General features: G+C 49.7%; 1 protein-coding gene across 2 annotated transcripts in view; it reads right to left on the bottom strand.

Moving 5' to 3' along the window:
- The window catches only part of LOC134908939 (cytochrome P450 2K1-like), a 271,207-nt gene that overhangs the window by 114,956 nt on the left and 136,521 nt on the right, over positions 1–19,730 (bottom strand). For both annotated transcript variants that reach the window (XM_063915201.1, XM_063915202.1), the window contains exon 3: positions 14,932–15,094. In XM_063915201.1, coding sequence (XP_063771271.1) covers positions 14,932–15,094 — 163 coding nt within the window. The remainder of the gene's footprint in view (positions 1–14,931; positions 15,095–19,730) is intronic.

Here is a 19,730-nt window from a genome sequence, read left to right as displayed (position 1 = left end):
TACTAATTAAGTAGTCACCTGTGCCTAAGCATGGATATCCTTAAAACCTGGACCATTGGGATGCCTTGAGGATCGCATTTGGGAACCACAGGTCTAGGCTGTAAGCGCTACTTCTGGTTTTGATTTGAAAGGTAGGGGGTTCTTTTCTTTTATGAAATCATGCAGGCGGTGAGTGGAATGCTTTGACTCAATGCATTTCGCCAGCAGCTTGCCAACTCAGCCCCCAAAATTGACGCGAGATGCAGGTTGCTGCAAATTTTTAATAGAGATGAGCGGGTTAGGTTCTCCGAGATCCGAACCCCCCCTCGAACTTCACCTATTTTACACGGTTCCGAGGCAGCCTTGGATCTTCCCGCCTTGCTCGGTTAACCCGAACACGCCCGAACATCATCATCCCGCTGTCGGATTGTTGCGAGATTCGTATTCTATATAAAGAGCCGTGCATTGCCGCCATTTTCACTCGTGCATTGGAGATTGAACGGACGTGGTTGCGTTCTCTCCCTGAAAAGCTCTGTATCTGTGCCCAGTGTGCTGCAAATATCTGTGCTCAGTGTGCTGCAAATATCTGTGCTCAGTGTGCTGAAAATATCTACGTTCTCTGCCTGAAAACGCTCCATATCTGTGCTCAGTGTGCTGCAAATGTCTGTGCTCAGTGTGCTGCATTGTGGGGACCACCAGTATATAATTATAGTAGTACAGTACAGTAGGCCATTGCTGTACCTTGCAGCTGTGTCAAGTACACTATCCATATCTGTGCTGCATTATTGTGAGCAGTATATAGTAGGACAGTGCAGCATTTTGGTGACCAGCAGTATACATATAGTACAGTACAGTAGGCCATTGCTGTATCTTGCAGCTCTGTGTCAAGTATACTATCTCTGTGCTGCATTATTGTGGGCAGTATATAGTAGGACAGTGCAGCATTTTGGTGACCAGTAGTATACATATAGGGCCTAATCCTGAGTTGATCGCAGCAGCAAATCTGTTAGCAGTTGGGCAAAACCATGTGCACTGCAGGTGGAGCAGATGTAACATGTGCAGAGAGAGTTAGATTTGGGTGGGGTGTATTTAAACTGAAATCTAAATTACAGTGTAAAAATAAAGCAGCCAGTATTTACCCTGCACAGAAACGAAATAACCCACCCAAATCTAACTCTCTCTGCAAATGTTATATCTGCCCCCCCTCCAGTGCACATGGTTTTGCCCAATTGCTAACAAACGTGCTGCTGCGATCAACTCAGAATTATCCCCATAGTACCGTACAGTAGGCCATTGCTATTGATATATTACTGGCATATAATTCCACACATTAAAAAATGGAGACAAAAATGTGGAGGGTAAAATAGGGAAAGATCAAGATCCACTTCCACCTCGTGCTGAAGCTGCTGCCACTAGTCATGGCCGAGACGATGATATGCCATCAACGTCGTCTGCCAAGGCCGATGCCCAATGTCATAGTAGAGAGCATGTAAAATCCCAAAAACAAAAGCTCAGTAAAATGACCCAAAAATCTAAATTAAAAGCGTCTGAGGAGAAGCGTAAACTTACCAATATGCCATTTACGACACGGAGTGGCAAGGAACGGCTGAGGCCCTGGCCTATGTTCATGGGTAGTGGTTCAGCTTCACATGAGGATGGAAGCACTCATCCTCCCGCTAGAAAAATGAAAAGACTTAAGCTGGCAAAAGCGTTCTTCTCAATCACAAATCCCCAAGGAGAGTCCGATTGTGTCGGTTGCGATGCCTGACCTTCCCAACACTGGACGGGAAGAGGTGGCTCCTTCCACTATTTGCACGCCCCCTGCAAGTGCTGGAAGGAGCACCCACAGTCCAGTTCCTGATAGTCAAATTGAAGATGTCACTGTTGAAGTACACCAGGATGAGGATATGGGTGTTGCTGGCGCTGAAGAGGAAATTGACAAGGAGGATTCTGATGGTGAGGTGGTTTGTTTAAGTCAGGCACCCGGGGAGACACCTGTTGTCCGTGGGATGAATATGGCCATTGACATGCCTGGTCAAATTACAAAGAAAAATCACCTCTTTGGTGTGGAATTATTTTAACAGAAATGCGGACAACAGGTGTCAAGCCGTGTGTTGCCTTTGTCAATCTGTAATAAGTAGGGGTAAGGACGTTAACCACCTAGGAACATCCTCCCTTATACGTCACCTGGAGCGCATTCATCAGAAATCATTGACAAGTTCAAAAACTTTGGGTGACAGCGGAAGCAGTCCACTGACCACTAAATCCCTTCCTCTTGTAACCAAGCTTCTGCAAACCACACCACCAACTCCCTCAGTGTCAATTTCCTCCTTAGACAGGAACGCCAATAGTCCTGCAGGCCATGTCACTCTCAAGTCTTACGAGTCCTCTCCTGCCTGGGATTTCTCAGATGGATCCTTGATTGTAATGCCTACTGCTGCTGGCGCTGCTGTTGTTGCTGCTGGGAGTCGATTGTCATCCCAGAAGGGAAGTCGGAAGACCACTTGTACTACTTCCAGTAAGGAACTGACTGTCCAACAGTCCTTTGCGAGGAAGATGAAATATCACAGCAGTCATCCTGATGCAAAGCGGATAACTCAGGCCTTGGCAGCTGTATTGGTGTTAAACGTGTGTCCGGTATCCACCATTGATTCACAGGGAATTAGAGAATTTCTTGAGGTAGTGTGTCCCCAGTACAAAATACCATCTAGGTTCCACTTCTCTAGGCAGGCGATACCGAGAATGTACACAGACGTCAGAAAAAGAGTCACCAGTGTCCTAAAAAATGCAGTTGTACCCAATGGCCACTTAACCACGGACATGTGGACAAGTGGAGCAGGGCAGACTCAGGACTATATGACTGTGACAGCCCACTTGGTAGATGTATTGCCTCCCGCAGCAAGAACAGCAGCAGCGGCACCAGGTAGCAGCATCTCGCAAACGCCAACTCGTTCTTAGGCAGGCTACGCTTTGTATCACCGCTTTCCATAAGAGGCACACAGCTGACAACCTCTTACGGAAACTGAGGAACATCATCGCAGAATGGCTTACCCCAATTGGACTCTCCTAGGGATTTGTGACATCGGACAACGCCACTAATATTGTGCGTGCATTACATGTGGGCAAATTCCAGCACGTCCCATGTTTTGCACATACATTGAATTTGGTGGGGCAGAATTATTTAAAAAACAAAGACTGGAGCACCTACAAACACTCCTAAACCTGCCCCGCCATCATCTGAAGCAAGAGGTGGTAACGAGGTGGAATTCAACCCTCAATTTTTTTAAGTGCCATCCTGTCTGACACTGCAGTGCCACTCCTAGATGGGCCAGGTGTTTGTGCCGCCCACTTGGGTCGCTTAGCTTAGTCATCCAGCGACCTCGTTGCAAATTTTAGGACTAAAAATAATATTGTGAGGTGTGAGGTGTTCAGAATAGACTGGAAATTAGTGGAAATTGAAATTGAGGTTAATAATATTATAGAATCAAAATGATTTAAGCTGTTTTTGAGGTTTTTTTAAAAAAAAATACCCGAATCCGACAAAAAATGTTTAGGGAGGTTTTGCCAAAACGCGTCCGAATCCAAAACACGGCCGCGGAACCGAATCCAAAACCAAAACACAAAACCCAAAAAATTTCCGGTACACATCTCTTTACTTTTATGGGGGGGGGGGGGGGGGGGGGGGAGGTTTAATTTCTCTGACGTCCTAGTGGATGCTGGGGACTCCGTAAGGACCATGGGGAATAGACGGGTTCCGCAGGAGACTGGGCACTCTAAAGAAAGATTTAGGACTATCTGGTGTGCACTGGCTCCTCCCCCTATGACCCTCCTCCAAGCCTCAGTTAGATTTCTGTGCCCGGCTGAGCTGGATGCACACTAGGGGCTCTCCTGAGCTCCTAGGAAGAAAGTGTTTGTTAGGTTTTTTATTTTCAGTGAGACCTGCTGGCAACAGGCTCACTGCATCGAGGGACTAAGGGGAGAAGAAGCGAACCTACCTAAGTGGTGGTAGCTTGGGCTTTTTAGGCTGCTGGACACCATTAGCTCCAGAGGGATCGAACACAGGACCCGACCTCGTCGTCCGTTCCCTGAGCCGCGCCGCCGTCCCCCTTACAGAGCCAGAAGCAAGAAGGTGGTACGGAAAATCGGCGGCTGAAGACTTCTGTCTTCTCCAAGGTAGCGCACAGCACTGCAGCTGTGCGCCATTACTCCTCATGCACATCACACACTGCGGTCACTGATGGGTGCAGGGCGCTGGGGGGGGGGGCGCCCTGAGCAGCAACACTGACACCTTGGCTGGCAAACTGGCACCATATATAGCCCCAGAGGCTATATAGGTGCTTTTTAACCCCTGCCAGAATCCATAAAAACGCGGGAGAAAGTCCGCGAAAAAGGGGCGGAGCTATCCCCCTCAGCACACTGGCGCCATTTTTCCCCTCACAGCTCCGCTGGAGGGAAGCTCCCTGGCTCTCCCCTGCAGTCAATACACTACAGAAAGGGTTAAAAAGAGAGGGGGGGGGGCACAATTTAGGCGCAGTATACAATATATATAGGCAGCTATAAGGGAAAACACTCTTTATATGTGATATCCCTGTGATATATAGCGCCCTGGTGTGTGCTGGCATACTCTCCCTCTGTCTCCCCAAAGGGCTTTGTGGGGTCCTGTCCTCTGTCAGAGCATTCCCTGTGTGTGTGCTGTGTGTCGGTACGGCTGTGTCGACATGTATGAGAAGGATAATGATGTGGAGGCGGAGCGAATGCCTGTAAATGTGATGTCACCCCCTGCGGGGTCGACACCGGTGTGGTTGGACTTATGGAAGGATTACGTGAAAGTGTCAACTCCTTACACAAAAGGTCGACGACACAGAACAGCCGGCTACTCAGCTTGTGCCTGTTCCAGCGTCTCAAATGTCATGGGGGGCTCTAAAAACGCCCGCTACCTCAGATTCGCAGAAACAGATGTCGACACGGATACCGACTCCAGTGTCGACGACGATGAGACTAGTGTACCCTCCAAATAGGTCCACCCGTTACATGATTGAGGCAATGAAAAATGTATTACACATTTATGATAATACCCCAGGTACCACATAAAAGGGTATTATGTTGGTGAGAGAAAACTACCAGTAGTTTTTCCTGCATCTGAGAAATTAAATGAGGTGTGTGAGGAAGCGTGGACTTCCCCCGATAAGAAATTGATAATTTCTAAACGGTTATTGGCAGCGTACCCTTTCCCGCCAGAGGATAGGTCACGTTGGGAAACACCCCATAGGGTAGATACAGCGCTTACACGCTCATCAGAAAAGGTGGCACTACCGTCTCCGAATACGGCCGCCCTGAAGGAACCTGCTGATAAAAAGCAGGGGGTTACCCTAAAAGATATAGTCACACACTCGGGCATTATATTGCGACCAGCCATTGCTTCGGCATGGATGTGCTGTGCTCCCGCTGCGTGGTCAGATTCCCAGTCGGAAAATAACTATGGATAGGGACAATATTTTGCTGACAATAGAGCATATAAAAGACGTGGTCTTATACATGCGTGATACACAGAGGAATATTTGCCGGCTGGCATCAAAAATAAGCGCTAGGTCCATTGCCGCCAGGCGGGGGTTATGGACTAGGCAATGGTCAGGCGATGCCGACTCGAAACGGCACATGGAAGTTTTGCCCTATAAGGGGGTAAAACTGTTTGGAGATGGTCTTTCAGACCTCGTTTCCACAGCTACTGCTGGGAAATCGACTTTTTTGCCACAGGCTACCCCACAACAAAAGAAAGCACCGTATCATCAAGTACAGTCCTTTCGGCCCCAGAAAAGCAAGAGGGCTAGAGGCTCATCCTTTCTGCCGAGAGGCAAAGGTAGAGGAAAAAGCTGCAGCACACAGCTAGTTCCCAAGAGCAGAAGTCCTCCCTGCGTCCGGTAAGTCCACAGCATGACGCTGGGGTTGCTCAGGCGGACCCGGGTACGGTGGGGGCCCGTCTCAGAAATTTCAGCGCCCAGTGGGCTCTCTCACATGGATCCTTGGGTCCTTCAAGTAGTATCTCAGGGGTACAGGCTGGAGTTCGAGACGTTCTTCCCCCCGCCGTTTCCTAAAATCTGCCTTACCGGCACCTCCCTCTGCCAGGGAGGCGATGTTGGTGGCTATTCAACACTATAATCACAACAAGTGATTGTCTAGGTGCCCCTCCTTCAGCAAGGAAGGGGTTACTATTCCACAATGGTTGTGGTACCGAAACAGAACGGTTCGGTGAGACCCATCTTAAAATAAAAATACTTGAACTTTTATATCAGAAGATTCAAGTTCAAGATGGAATCGCTCAGGGCAGTTATTACGAGCCTGGACGAGGGGGATTACAGGGTCTCCCTGGACATCAAGGATGCGTACCTGCATGTCCCCATTTAGCCTCCTCACCAGGAGTACCTCAGATGTGTGGTACAGGACAGTCACTATCAGTTCCAGACGCTGCCGTTGGAGTTGTCCACGGCACCGAAGGTCTTTACCAAGGTAATGGCCGAAATGATGATACTCCTTCGCAAGAAGGAAGTTTTTTATTATCCCGTACTTGGACGATCTCCTGATAAAGGCGAGGTCCAAAGAACAGTTGGTAGTGGGGGTAGCACTCTCTCGGGAAGTGCTACAACAGCACGACTGGATTCTCAATATTCCAAAGTCACAGCTGGTCCCAACGACACGTCTTCTGTTCCTGGGAATGATTCTGGACACAGACCAGAAAAGAGTGTTTCTTCCAGTGGAAAAAGCCGAGGAGTTGTAATCTCTAGTCAGAGACATCCTAAAACCAGGACAGGTGTCGGTACATAAATGCACATGAGTCCTGGGAAAAATGGTAGCTTCGTACGAAGCATAATTCCATTCGGAAGGTTCCACGCAAGGACGTTCCAGTGGGACCTGTGGGACAAATGGTCCGGGTCCCATCTACAGATACAACAGCGGATAACCCTGTCAGCAAGAAACAGGGTGTCGCTGCTGTGGTGGCTGCAGAGGGCTCATCTACTAGAGGGCCGCAGATTCGGAATACAGGACTGGGTCCTGGTGACCACGGAGGCCAGCCTTCGGGGCTGGGGTGCAGTCACACAGGGAAGAAATTTCCAAGGAGATTTCGCTTCACATAAATATTCTGGAGCTAAGGGCCATTTACAATGCCCTAAGCAAAGCAAGGCCCCTGCTTCAGAACCAGCCGGTACTGATCCAATCAGACAACATCACGGCGGTCGCCCATGTAAACAGACAGGGCGGCACAAGAAGCAGGATGGCGATGGCAGAAGCCACAAGGATTCTCCGATGGGCGACCTACACTCGGGAGAATGGGGACTTCTTCCAGAAGTTTTCTAAATGCGGGTAAACCGTTGGGAATGACCACGGGTGGACATGATGGCGTCCCGCCTCAACAAAAAGTTGAAAAGATATTGCGCCAGGTCAAGGGACCCTCAGGCGATTGCTGTGGACGCTCTAGTGACACCGTGGGTGTACCAGTCGGTTTATGTGTTTCCTCCTCTACCTCTCATACCCAAGGTACTGAGAATAATAAGAATGCGAGGAGTGAAAACCATACTCGTGGTTCCGGATTGCCCAAGAAGTGCTTGGTACCCAGAACTTCAAGAGATGCTGGCAGAGGACCCTTGGCCTCTGCCGCTCAGACAAGACCTGCTGCAGCAGGGACCCTGTCTATTCCAAGACTTACCACGGCTGCGTTTGACGGCATGGCGGTTGAACACCGGATCCTAAAGGAAAAGGGTATTCCGGAGGAAGTCATCCCTACCCTGATCAAAGCCAGGAAGGATGTCACCGCAAGACATTATCACCGCATTTGGCGGAAATATGTTGCTTGGTGTGAGGCCATGAAGGCCCCGAAGGAGGAATTTCAACTGGGTCGATTCCTACACTTCCTGCAAGCAGGGGTGACGTTGGGCCTCAAATTGGGGTCCATCAAGGTCCAGATTTCGGCTCTGTCGATTTTCTTCCAGAAAGAACTGGCTTCACTGCCTGAAGTTCAGACTTTTGTCAAAGGAGTTCTGCATATTCAGCCTCCTTTTTGTGCCCCCAGTGGCACCTTGGGGATCTCAATGTGGTTTTGGCATTCCTGAAATCACATTGGTTCGAACCACTTAAGACTGTGGATTTAAAATATCTCACGTGGAAAGTGGTCATACTGTTGGCCCTGGCTTCGGCCAGGCGGGTTTCAAAATTGGCGGCTTTGTCTTGTAAAAGCCCTTATCTGATTTTCCAGATGGATAGGGCAGAATTGAGGACTCGTCCTCAGTTTCTCCCGAAGGTGGTCTCAGCTTTTCACTTGAACCAACCTATTGTGGTGCCTGCGGCTACTAGGGACTTGGAGGATTCCAAGTTGCTGGACGTAGTCAGGGCCCTGAAAATTTATGTTTCCAGGACGGCTGGAGTCAGGAAAACTGACTCGCTGTTTATCCTGTATGCACACAACAAGCTGGGTGCTCCTGCTTCTAAGCAGTCTATTGCGCGCTGGATTTGTAGCACTATTCAGCTGGCGCATTCTGCGGTAGGATTACCGCAGCCTAAATCAATGAAAGCCCATTCCACAAGGAAGGTGGGCTCATCTTGGGCGGCTGCCCGAGGGGTCTCGGCTTTACAACTTTGCCGAGCAGCTACTTGGTCAGGGGCAAACACGTTTGCTAAATTCTACAAAATTTGATACCCTGGCTGAGGAGGACCTGGAGTTCTCTCATTCGGTGCTGCAGAGTCATCCGCACTCTCCCGCCCGTTTGGGAGCTTTGGTATAATCCCCATGGTCCTTACGGAGTCCCCAGCATCCACTAGGACGTCAGAGAAAATAAGATTTTACTCACCGCTAAATCTATTTCTCGTAGTCCGTAGTGGATGCTGGGCGCCCATCCCAAGTGCGGATTGTCTGCAATACTTGTACATAGTTATTGTTACAAAAATCGGGTTTTGTTGTGAGCCATCTCTTCAGAGGCTCCAATTGTTATCATACTGTTAACCGGGGTTCCTATCACGTGTTATATGGTGTGATTGGTGTGGCTGGTATGAGTCTTACCCGGGATTCAAAATCCTTCCTTATTGTGTCAGCTCTTCCGGGCACAGTTCCTAACTGAGGCTTGGAGGAGGGTCATAGGGGGAGGAGCCAGTGCACACCAGATAGTCCTAAATCTTTCTTTAGAGTGTCCAGTCTCCTGCGGAGCCCGTCTATTCCCCATGGTCCTTACGGAGTCCCCAGCATCCACTACGGACTACGAGAAATAGATTTGCCGGTGAGTAAAATCTTATTTTTTTTATCTCTGACTCTTTCCTGTCCCGGCACCTCCCCTTTCTTGTCCAACTCCTCCCCTTTACAGTGTCTTTTAAGGCAACCTGTTCCTCGCCAGGGCACGCCTATTTCCAAGAGCATCTCCATCATTTGAATGGCCTGCCTACATGTGGGCACTCAAACTAATAGGGCCTAGTGCCCCCTAACTAGGGTGGGCAATCCCGGTATCGGCGGAATCCCGGCCTAAAATTGGGCATTATTCAATCCTGGGATTGGAGCTTCCAATCCAGGGGATTTCGGGATTGGCCAGCCAACGGACCTCACCGCCGCACTGCCCGCCCAGCCGCCGGACCTCACTGCCGCCCTGCACTGGCCACTGGATCTCACATGAAGTGTCCCATCCTCCCTCCCGTCCAGATTGCGGTGAGTTACCTGGGCTGGTCAGGGCAGGGGGGACGACACATTGAAAAGCAGGCAATCCCGGGTATCCCAGGATCGATCATTTTTCAATCCCGATTCCCGTGATTGAAAAAATGGCACGGGAGTGGTCACCCTATCCCTATCTGTCAACAGGCCTAAGGTCTGACTTTTAGCCTCGGGCCTAGTGCGCGCCTACCATGGGGCAGGTTGGGTGACCTGGGCCTAATGCCCAGTGTCACCTTATACACCTACGGGGGCAACACTTAACTGATAGGGCCTAGTGCCCTCTGAAGTGCCCACAGGCCTGAATTTAGCCACAGGCCTAGTGCTCGACCTCTCCGCCTCGGGCCAAAGGACCCGCCTAGTGCGCCACAGGCATAGTGCTTGATTTGACCCCATGGGCTTAATGCTTGATCGTTGGTGGTTTAGTGGGGAAGGGGGTGACAGGGGCACCTCACTGAGGGCCTGCCTGCCCCATTGAAGAAGGCTGCAAAGGGGAGCTTCACAGCTCTTTTGCTTTCCACCACTGCTGCACTTCCTGGTCCTCAACTTCTGTCTTTGGCCTGCTGGCACATCCTGGCCAGTGACACCGCCGCGTCTTCTCCACATCCAGCTGGCGCTAAAGAGATTCTTTCTTGATGGTCACGTATTCAGGACTCTTCCGCAGCCTGAGGAACTACTACCTTCTTTCTTCCATGCTGTACGTCTTCTTCGGCTCCTGCCTGACACCAGACCGGGACTCCTGACTGGCGCCTGACGCCAGACATGGACATTTCATAAACCATCCATTTCACCAACAAATGCTTGTATCTGTATTATTGTAATTTTGTTTTTAATGCACAACTGCACCAATGCAATCTTACCCGCAAACACTGAAAATCGTACAGAATTGCTTCTCTAACCTCACAATTCTTTTAATTTCTTACGGTCCAAATACATTTCAACACCCACTTTATCTACGCTTCTGATTCATTTCATACTAAATCAACACCCATTGAGCCGACACTGCTTTTCTCACCTGCATTTCTGCAATTCTTCGGCTCTGAATCCCTTACAGTCTCCACTCCTACTTCCACTTTCCCACAACCTATTTACCTACTAAACACTATTATGGCCCTCATTCCGAGTTGTTCGCTCGTTCTTTTTCATCGCATCGCAGTGAAAATCCGCTTAGTACGCATGCGCAAAGTTCGCACTGCGACTGCGCCAAGTAACTTTACTATGAAGAAAGTATTTTTACTCACGGCTTTTTCTTCGCTCCGGCGATCGTAATGTGATTGACAGGAAATGGGTGTTACTGGGCGGAAACACGGCGTTTCAGGGGCGTGTGGCTGAAAACGCTACCGTTTCCGGAAAAAACGCAGGAGTGGCCGGAGAAACGGTGGGAGTGCCTGGGCGAACGCTGGGTGTGTTTGTGACGTCAACCAGGAACGACAAGCACTGAACTGATCGCACAGGCAGAGTAAGTCTGGAGCTACTCTGAAACTGCTAAGTAGTTAGTAATCGCAATATTGCGAATACATCGGTCGCAATTTTAAGAAGCTAAGATTCACTCCCAGTAGGCGGCGGCTTAGCGTGTGTAACTCTGCTAAATTCGCCTTGCGACCGATCAACTCGGAATGAGGGCCTATGTCAAGGCTTCCTTATACTCCCCACATCACTCAGTGTCTACCTAATCATGTGTCTTTATCCTCCCCTCCTAGTCTCCTACACCACCTCCTCCCTCCCCTCCTCTGTCTCCCCTCCATCTCTCTGTATTCTTTCCCCTCCTTTCCTGTTACCCCTCTTTCACTCACATCTACCCCATGGTCCTGCTACCCCACAACTCAGCCCTGCTCCATCCATCCCTTCCCTGTCACCTCCCCACACCCCCATCCACATCACACTGACCTCCCTCCCTGCCCACCTCCTGCAGTTTCCCCTCCTAGCTCAGGTGCCTGGTCTTCACTCACCGCTGTGATATTTCTGATTTTTTCAATTCCCCATTTCCCCTCTCTGACCACCACCTGCTTTCCTTTAACCTATCTCTCTCGACTTCCCCATACCTACCTCCCAAGGCTACCATCACTAAGCGTAACATTGAGGCTATTGACACCACATTCTCTCTCTCATGCCCTGAACAAGCCACTTCCATATACAATGCATCCCTCACTTCTGCTCTTGACTCTGTTGCTCCACCAACCACTATTCACCCTCGCAAATTAACACCTCAACCCTGGCACACCAAATGCACCAGATATCTGCAAAAATGCTCACGTACTGCGGAGCATCACTTCTCATCCTTCATTGCTGCCCTTTCTCTTGCTAAACAGTTATACTTCAAGAACCTCATCTCCTCCCAGTCTTCCAACCCCCGGCGCCTCTTTGCCACTCTCAACTAACTCCTCTGCCCACCTCCACCTCGTCTCCCTTCCTCACTCTCTGCTCTTGACTTTGCCACTTACTTCACATCCAAAATTGACTCCATACGTAAGGACATCACATCACACCAGACCATCAGTAACCAGCTTTCTCCCATCCCTTACCACCCCTCCCCATCTCTCCCACCAACTCTGACATCTTTCTCCCATGCATCTGGAGAGGAAGTCATGGCCCTCATTCATTCCTGTCCCCTCACCACCTCCCCACTTGACCCTATCCCCTCCCGCCTCCTCCGCTACCTCTCTCCTTCTGCTTGTTCCCATCTTTCCCACCTTCTCAATTTCTCCCTCTCATCAGGCACTGTCCCCACTGCCTTCAAGCATGCACTCATCTCTCCTATTCTTAAAAAACCTACCCTTGATCCAAACACTCTCTCCAACTACCGACCCATCTCTCTCCTCCCTTTTGCCTCCAAACTCCTTGAGCGTATTGTCTACAACCGCCTTATTTCCTTTCTTTCCTCACACTCACTACTTGACCCATTCCAGTCTGGCTTCCGTCCTCTCCACTCCACTGAAACTGCCCTTACAAAAGTATGCAATGACCTCCATGCAGCTAAATCTAAGGGACACTACTCTATACTTATTCTACTTGATCTCTCAGCTGCTTTTGACACTTTGTTCCATCCTCTCCTACTGCAAATCCTTCACTCCATTGGTCTGCGTGACACTACCCTCTCTTGGCTGTCTTCCTACCTCTCTGACCGTTCATTCTCTGTCTCCTCTCATGACTCCACCTCCGCCTCACTTCCACTAACTGTAGGTGTACCCCAAGGTTCTGTCCTTGGTCCTGTTCTCTTCTCTCTCTATACATCCTCACTAGGTAAGCTCATTAGTTCTTTTGTCTTCCAATATCATCTCTATGCTGATGACACCCAAATCTATCTTTCCTCTCCAGATGTTTCCCCTGCTCTCCTCTCTCATATCTCCAACTGTCTCTCTGCTACCTCTTCCTGGATGTCCCAGCGCTTTCTTAAACCTAAGTCCGAGCTGATCACCTTCCCTCCCTCCCTCCCTCCCTCCCTCCCTCCCTCCCGCATAACCTCACCTCCTACAATCTCATTATCTATTGATGGCACTACTATCTCCTCTAGCCCCCAAGTGCGCTGTCTTGGAGTAATCCTTGACTCCTCCCTCTCCTTCAAACCACACATTCTGCACCTCTCACAAACCTGCCGTTTTCATCTAAAAAATATTTCCAGGATCAGACCCTTTCTGACCCAGGATGCTACTAAGACTCTTATCCACTCACTGGTCATCTCCAGACTGGACTACTGTAATCTCCTCCTGACTGGCATTCCTGACAAACACCTCTCTCCACTCCAATCTATCCTCAATGCTGCTGCCTGGCTCATTTTCCTCACCAAACGCACTACGTCTACCTATCCTCTCCTACTAGACCTTCACTGGCTCCCCTTCCCTTTCAGAATTAATTTCAAGCTTCTCACACTCGCTTACAAAGCCCTCACCCATTCCTCTCCCACCTACATCTCTGACCTTATCTCCCTTTACACTCCCACCCATCCTCTTCGCTCTGCTAATGCACGACGACTCTCCTGCATACGGATTACTTCCTCCCACTCCTACCTCCAAGATTTTTCATGTGCTGCACCACTTCTCTGGAATTCCCTACCTCTCCCCCTCAGACTCTTCACCTCTCTACAAAACTTCAAACGGGCTCTCAAGACCCACTTCTACACCAAACCCAGCCAAATCTCATCCTAACCCTCTTTTTCACATTCTCTGTGTACCCCATCTGTCTGTCTACCCCTCCCCTTTAGATTGTAAGCTCTCACGAGCAGGGCCCTCTTCCCTCATGTGCTTATCCTTTGTCTTACTTTAATAATCTTCAACTGTACCACATCCATCAGTCTTCTGCCACCTGATACTTATTCCAGTGTCATCTGCTGATGTAACTATGTTTATTTACCCTGTACTTGTCCTATACTGTCATCAACTGTAAGTTGCTGTTTTCCTGTTTGATTATTTATGTACTCTGTAATTGGGCGCTGCGGAACCCTTGTGGCGCCATATAAATAAAGGATAATAATAATAATAATAATAATAATAATATGATGCGGCGAGTGCTGATTGGCAACCCGCAGCCGATTGTGATTGGCTGCTGCTCCGTGAGCCATGATTAGCTCACAGAGGGCTCCAACCTTTGAATCCTGCCGCCGGCGCTTCTGATTGGCTGCAGGATCGGCACCATGCAAAGAGTGCCGCTCCTACGCCACTACCTGTTGCTGTACCCCAGCGCCGTCCATCGCCACACCCTGCAGCACCACCAGTACCACCAGCGCTGGGATCAGACACCTGATCCCAGCGCTGTCTCCTGCCGCATCCTGACGGGGACACAGATCCCCCTCCGGCCACTGCTCACCTGGTGCTAGGAGCGGACACACCGTCACAGCGCTGGAGCACAGCTTCACACAAGGACAGACTCTGCTAGGATGGGGAGGAGGGGCATTCACTCCATTCGCCACCCCTTATATCCGCCACTGATTGGAACTTAATGAATGTTGTGTAAATAAGATTAGCGGTGGCATCTCATACATTTGAACATGTGCTTCACTCTCATTTTACTAACAAGGTAGGGACTCAAATGCCAAATATGAATTTTGGTTGGTGCAAGATAACATTTGGCGTTTCACTGCCAGGATAGTCCCCAGCGGTCCTTATTTTTAGCAAAGTATGATTTTAAAGTAGCTACACAATTGAAATTTTTTCTTTTTCAATTACACTTTCCATCACATGTAGTATAAATAGAAATGGGCATGGCTTGTGTTTGGTTTAATCCCTTATATATTTTGGTAGCCTGTGAAATAAAAAGTGAATCAGTTAAGCAATGGTTACCATAACCCTTTGTTAGATTTTCAAAACTTGGTATGGTGGGTCTTTCGGAAAACTCCTCTGCATGGTTCACCAGAGCGTCTCTCACAGTCTCACACCCGCACAAGACAACCATCTTCTGACACCCTATTTCTATGCTGAACACCGAACCGTACTTCTTAGCCAGCTGAAATGAAAAACAAGCAAAAGTGAGGACATTAAAGGTGACTCTTTATTGTATATAGGGCCCAATTCAGCTAAAATGAGCACATCCACGATCAGAATCCCCGACATGCAGGGCCGGATTAACAATGGGGCGGATGGAGCTGCAGCTCCAGGCCCCCCATTGAAAATAGGCCCACCGCAGTGAAGAGGCCCCAAACCGTCGGCATTACAATGAGTCACAGTGACTCATGCCGCTGCCAGCCAGTGCAGATTATGTGACACGAACTTCCAGGCCGGGATGGAGGAGGAGCCGCTATCCCCTCTCAGCTCCTCCCCCCTGAGTTTAATGCTGCTGATGAGGAGGACGGCCAGGCCAGAGGGGGAGGACCGTAGGAGGAACAAAGCAACGTAAAGGCCTCACCACCTCCAAGCTTGTTGGCTGCACCCCACACCGCGCTGGCGGCCTCCCGCACTCCACAACCCGCGGGCTGCCTCACGTCCACCCACATTGTGCGGGCCGCCTCCCATACCGTAACTGCACTGATGGCCTCCCGTGCTGGCCGCCTCCCGCACTGCACACTGCTTTGGCCAGCACCCCCCAGCCGCCGCCTGCTGACTGCTCCCCACACCACGCTGCCCCCCCCCCCTTGCCCGGCCGTCTTCCGCACCCCCCGCCGCTACTCACTTCTGCCCTGCTTCACGCTGGGCAGAAGTAAAGTCACAATGAAGAGCACAGCGCAACAAGGAGCTGGGGGGAACAAACTGCAGGCAGTCGATGCTGATGCTTGTAAGTGACCGCGCACAAACTCTCTCTCTCTCTCTCTCTCTCTCTCTCGATCTCTCCCTCTTTCTCTCTTGATGTCTCTGCCTTCCTCTCTCTCTCTCTCTCTCTCTCTCTCCCCCCCCACTCTCTCTCAGGGCTACCTGTCACAATGTATAAAAGAGGCTACCTGGTTTAGTGTAATAAAAGAGGGGGTTCCTGGTGCAACGTATATAAGGGGCTACCTGTCTCAGTCTATATAAGGGGATACCTGCCGCAATGTACATAAGGGGCTACCTGTTTCAGTCTATATAAAGGGCTACCTGTCGCAATGTGTATAAGGGGCTACCTGGTGCAATGTATATAAGGGGCTACCTGCCGCAGTCTATATAAGGGGTTACCTGTCGCAATATACATAAGGGGCTACCTGTTTCAATCTATATAAAGGGCTACCTGTAGCAATGTGTATAAGGGGCTGCCTGTTGCAATGTGTATAAGGGGCTGCCTGTTGCAATGTGTATAAGAGGCTACCTGGTGCAATGTGTATAAAAAGGGGCTCTGCCTGGTGCAATGTGTATAAGGGGCTGTACCTGGCATGTATAAGAGGTACTACTGTGTGGTGTAATGTGACTGACAGACACTACTGTGTGGTGTAATGTGAATTGGTACAATAATGTGGCCACACCTCTTTTGGTGAAGCCACGCCCCAATATCTTTTTCACACGCCTTAAGGTGTGTACACACGGTGAGATTCGGACTTATCCGATTCTCACTGTGCGACGGGGGGCCGGGTCGGCACTTAGCCAGTATCGCAAGCACATAATGAGTGTGCTTGCGATCCTGGTTCTGTGCGATTTTGGCTAAGTGTCAATCCTGACTATCTCTTCTATAGAGATAGTCAGGATTGACTTGCCTGCACAGCCTATTTTTTCTGCCGATGCCGACCGCGCGGGGCCGCGCATCGGATCGGGATCTCAAGGTGACTGTCACCTTGCGATCTGCACTATCTTTTCTTCCGATTCTGACTATATAGTCAGAATCGGATGAAAAAATCTTACCGTGTGTACACACCTTTAGGCATGCACTATCCCTTTTTTTCAATGGGGAGAGGAGGTCGCCAAAGGAAACGTTGGCCCTGGGAGCCACAATGTCTAGAACCAGCCCTGACTACAGCATATACAGACTAGGAGGGGAGAGGGAGCACACTAATACTCATACAGACTAGAAGGGGAGGGGGCACACTGACGCATATATAGACTAGGAGGGGAGGGCGGCACACTATTACACATACAGACTAGGAGGGGTGGGGGCGCAAACTGACGCATATACAGACTAGGAGGGGAGGGGGGGCACATTAATTGGTAGCACATAGATCCCCTTTGCTGAAAGGACCTTTACCATAATACACTGGGTCAACGTCACCGTCTATTGGAATAGTAACCTGTGCCGAGTGAAGTGAGCCTCTGGACCCAAAGTGTGGCGAGTGAAGCGAGCCCGTGAAGGTACAATGGAGCCAATCTAACCCCCTTCCCCAAGAAAGTAGTTTACAACAAATCTAGATTGGAGAAAAAAATCAAATGCTGCAATGGCATAAAACAACTTCTGCCCTCAGCTGATGTCTCATCTGGGTCCTTAAGACGCTGGGGATATAGATTCTACCCACAATAATGCATATACAGACTAGGAGGGGAGGGGGCACACTAATGCTTGTACTTTTAAGGACACACTCCTTTTCAGTGGCCATTTCCCCTTTTTAGGCACACGCAACAATAATCCCGTTTCATTTCCCATACCCCCACTTCAAAATTCCCACTTCGACGACCACTGTGTGTATAGGTCTGTTGTTCTGCTCCTCTATTAAATGGTTGAAGGTAGGCACTAGCTATGACCTCCATAGAGATAGCCACACCCATGGCACAGGCCACACACCCTATTTAGACCACCCCCACCACCGTGCTTGTCACACCTCCTGCCAAGTCACACAATAGGGCATAGGCCCTTCATACATTTCAGCTCCAGGCCCATGTGGACCTTAATCTGGCACTGCCGACATGCAGAGGAACGCCCAGCACAGGACTAGTCCTCCATGCACAACAAGCCATACCCCCCCCCACCCTGCAGAGATGGCAGGCAACCCACCATGTTTTGGGTTGCAGCGGCTGCACGTGACGTCACGCAGCCACCATGGCCTCCGCCAGCAACAGTCCGGACATGCCTGCCCTCCCAACGGCGTTAGACCACTGCTGGCACACCCTCTCCCGCTCCGTGAAAGCCTCTGCCTGTCAATCTGGCTGAGGTGATCACAGCATCTCATGTGTGCGCATGCACAGTGCGGCCGCTGCACGTGCGCACTACAGAAAGAGCTTCAGGCTGCAGCGATCGGGTCTGAATTAGGCCCATAATTTGGACACGTGTGGCTGTTCTAACAACTGAGCATAGTAATGCAACCAGAAGAGAATCGCTCACACTGGTATTTAATGGTCATGTTTTGACCGTTCTTTCCAAAATGCTCATTAATTACATTGTAATATTAATTTGGATAGGTTCATTTCCATAAAGATAAATTTCTGGCCATGGGGAAGATTTATCAAAGCTTTGAGAGTGATAAAGTAGGAGAGTGAAAGTATTAATGCTGGGCATACATTATACAATAATAGACCTGATTTGCTGATTATTGGCCCTCATTCCGAGTTGTTCGCTCGCAAGCCGATTTTAGCAGCATTGCACACGCTGGTGGTCATTCCGAGTTGTTCGCTCTGTAAATTTCTTCGCATCGCAGCGATTTTCCGCTTAGTGCGCATGCGCAATGTCCGCACTGCGACTGCGCCAAGTAAATTTGCTATGAAGTTAGGTATTTTACTCACGGCTTTTTCTTCGTTCAGGCGATCGTAATGTGATGGACAGGAAGTGGGTGTTACTGGGTGGAAACTGGCCGTTTTATGGGCGTGTGGGAAAAAACACTACCGTTTCTGGGAAAAACGCGGGAGTGGCTGGAGAAACGGAGGAATGTCTGGGCGAACGCTGGGTGTGTTTGTGACGTCAAACCAGGAACGACAAGCACTGAACTGATCGCACTGGCAGAGCTACTCAGAAACTGCACAGAGCAGTCTTTTCGCAATATTGCAAATCTTTCGTTCGCAATTTTAAGAAGCTAAGATTCACTCCCAGTAGGCGGCGGCTTAGCGTGTGCAATGCTGCTAAAATCGGCTTGCGAGCGAACAACTCGGAATGAGGGCCGCTAAGCCGCCGCCTACTGGGAGTGAATCTTAGCTTCTTAAAATTGCGAACGAAAGATTCGCAATATTGCGAAAAGACTGCTCTGTGCAGTTTCTGAGTAGCTCGAGACTTACTCTGCCAGTGCGATCAGTTCAGTGCTTGTCGTTCCTGGTTTGACGTCACAAACACCCCCAGCGTTCGTCCAGACACTCCTCCGTTTCTCCCAGAAACGGTAGCGTTTTTTCCCACACGCCCATAAAACGGCCTGTTTCCGCCCAGTAACACCCACTTCCTGTCAATCACATTACGATCGCCAGAACGAAGAAAAAGCCGTGAGTAAAATACCTAACTTCATAGCAAATTTACTTGGCGCAGTCGCAGTGCGGACATTGCGCATGCGTACTAAGCGGAAAATCGCTGCGATGCGAAGAAATTTACAGAGCGAACAACTCGGAATGACCACCATTGGCAGATCGGGCTGATAATCACATAGTACTACAGTATATGTAGCCACGACCAACCACAAATTATTGGTCTGCTGGACATGTCCGGCTATGGGTTACAGTATACTATATAGTGGTCATTGACCAGTACTGTGTATTCACCACTCGGACTTTGCTAAGCACTAATCTAATGGGACTTACTGTACTGTATACTGGCCATAAGGACTGTATAGTCATTG

This window comes from Pseudophryne corroboree, chromosome 4, assembly GCF_028390025.1.
Source record: "Pseudophryne corroboree isolate aPseCor3 chromosome 4, aPseCor3.hap2, whole genome shotgun sequence".
Classification (NCBI taxonomy): domain Eukaryota; kingdom Metazoa; phylum Chordata; class Amphibia; order Anura; family Myobatrachidae; genus Pseudophryne; species Pseudophryne corroboree.
Note: the sequence above shows the minus strand (reverse complement) of the source record. Positions and strands in the feature narration are given on the sequence as shown.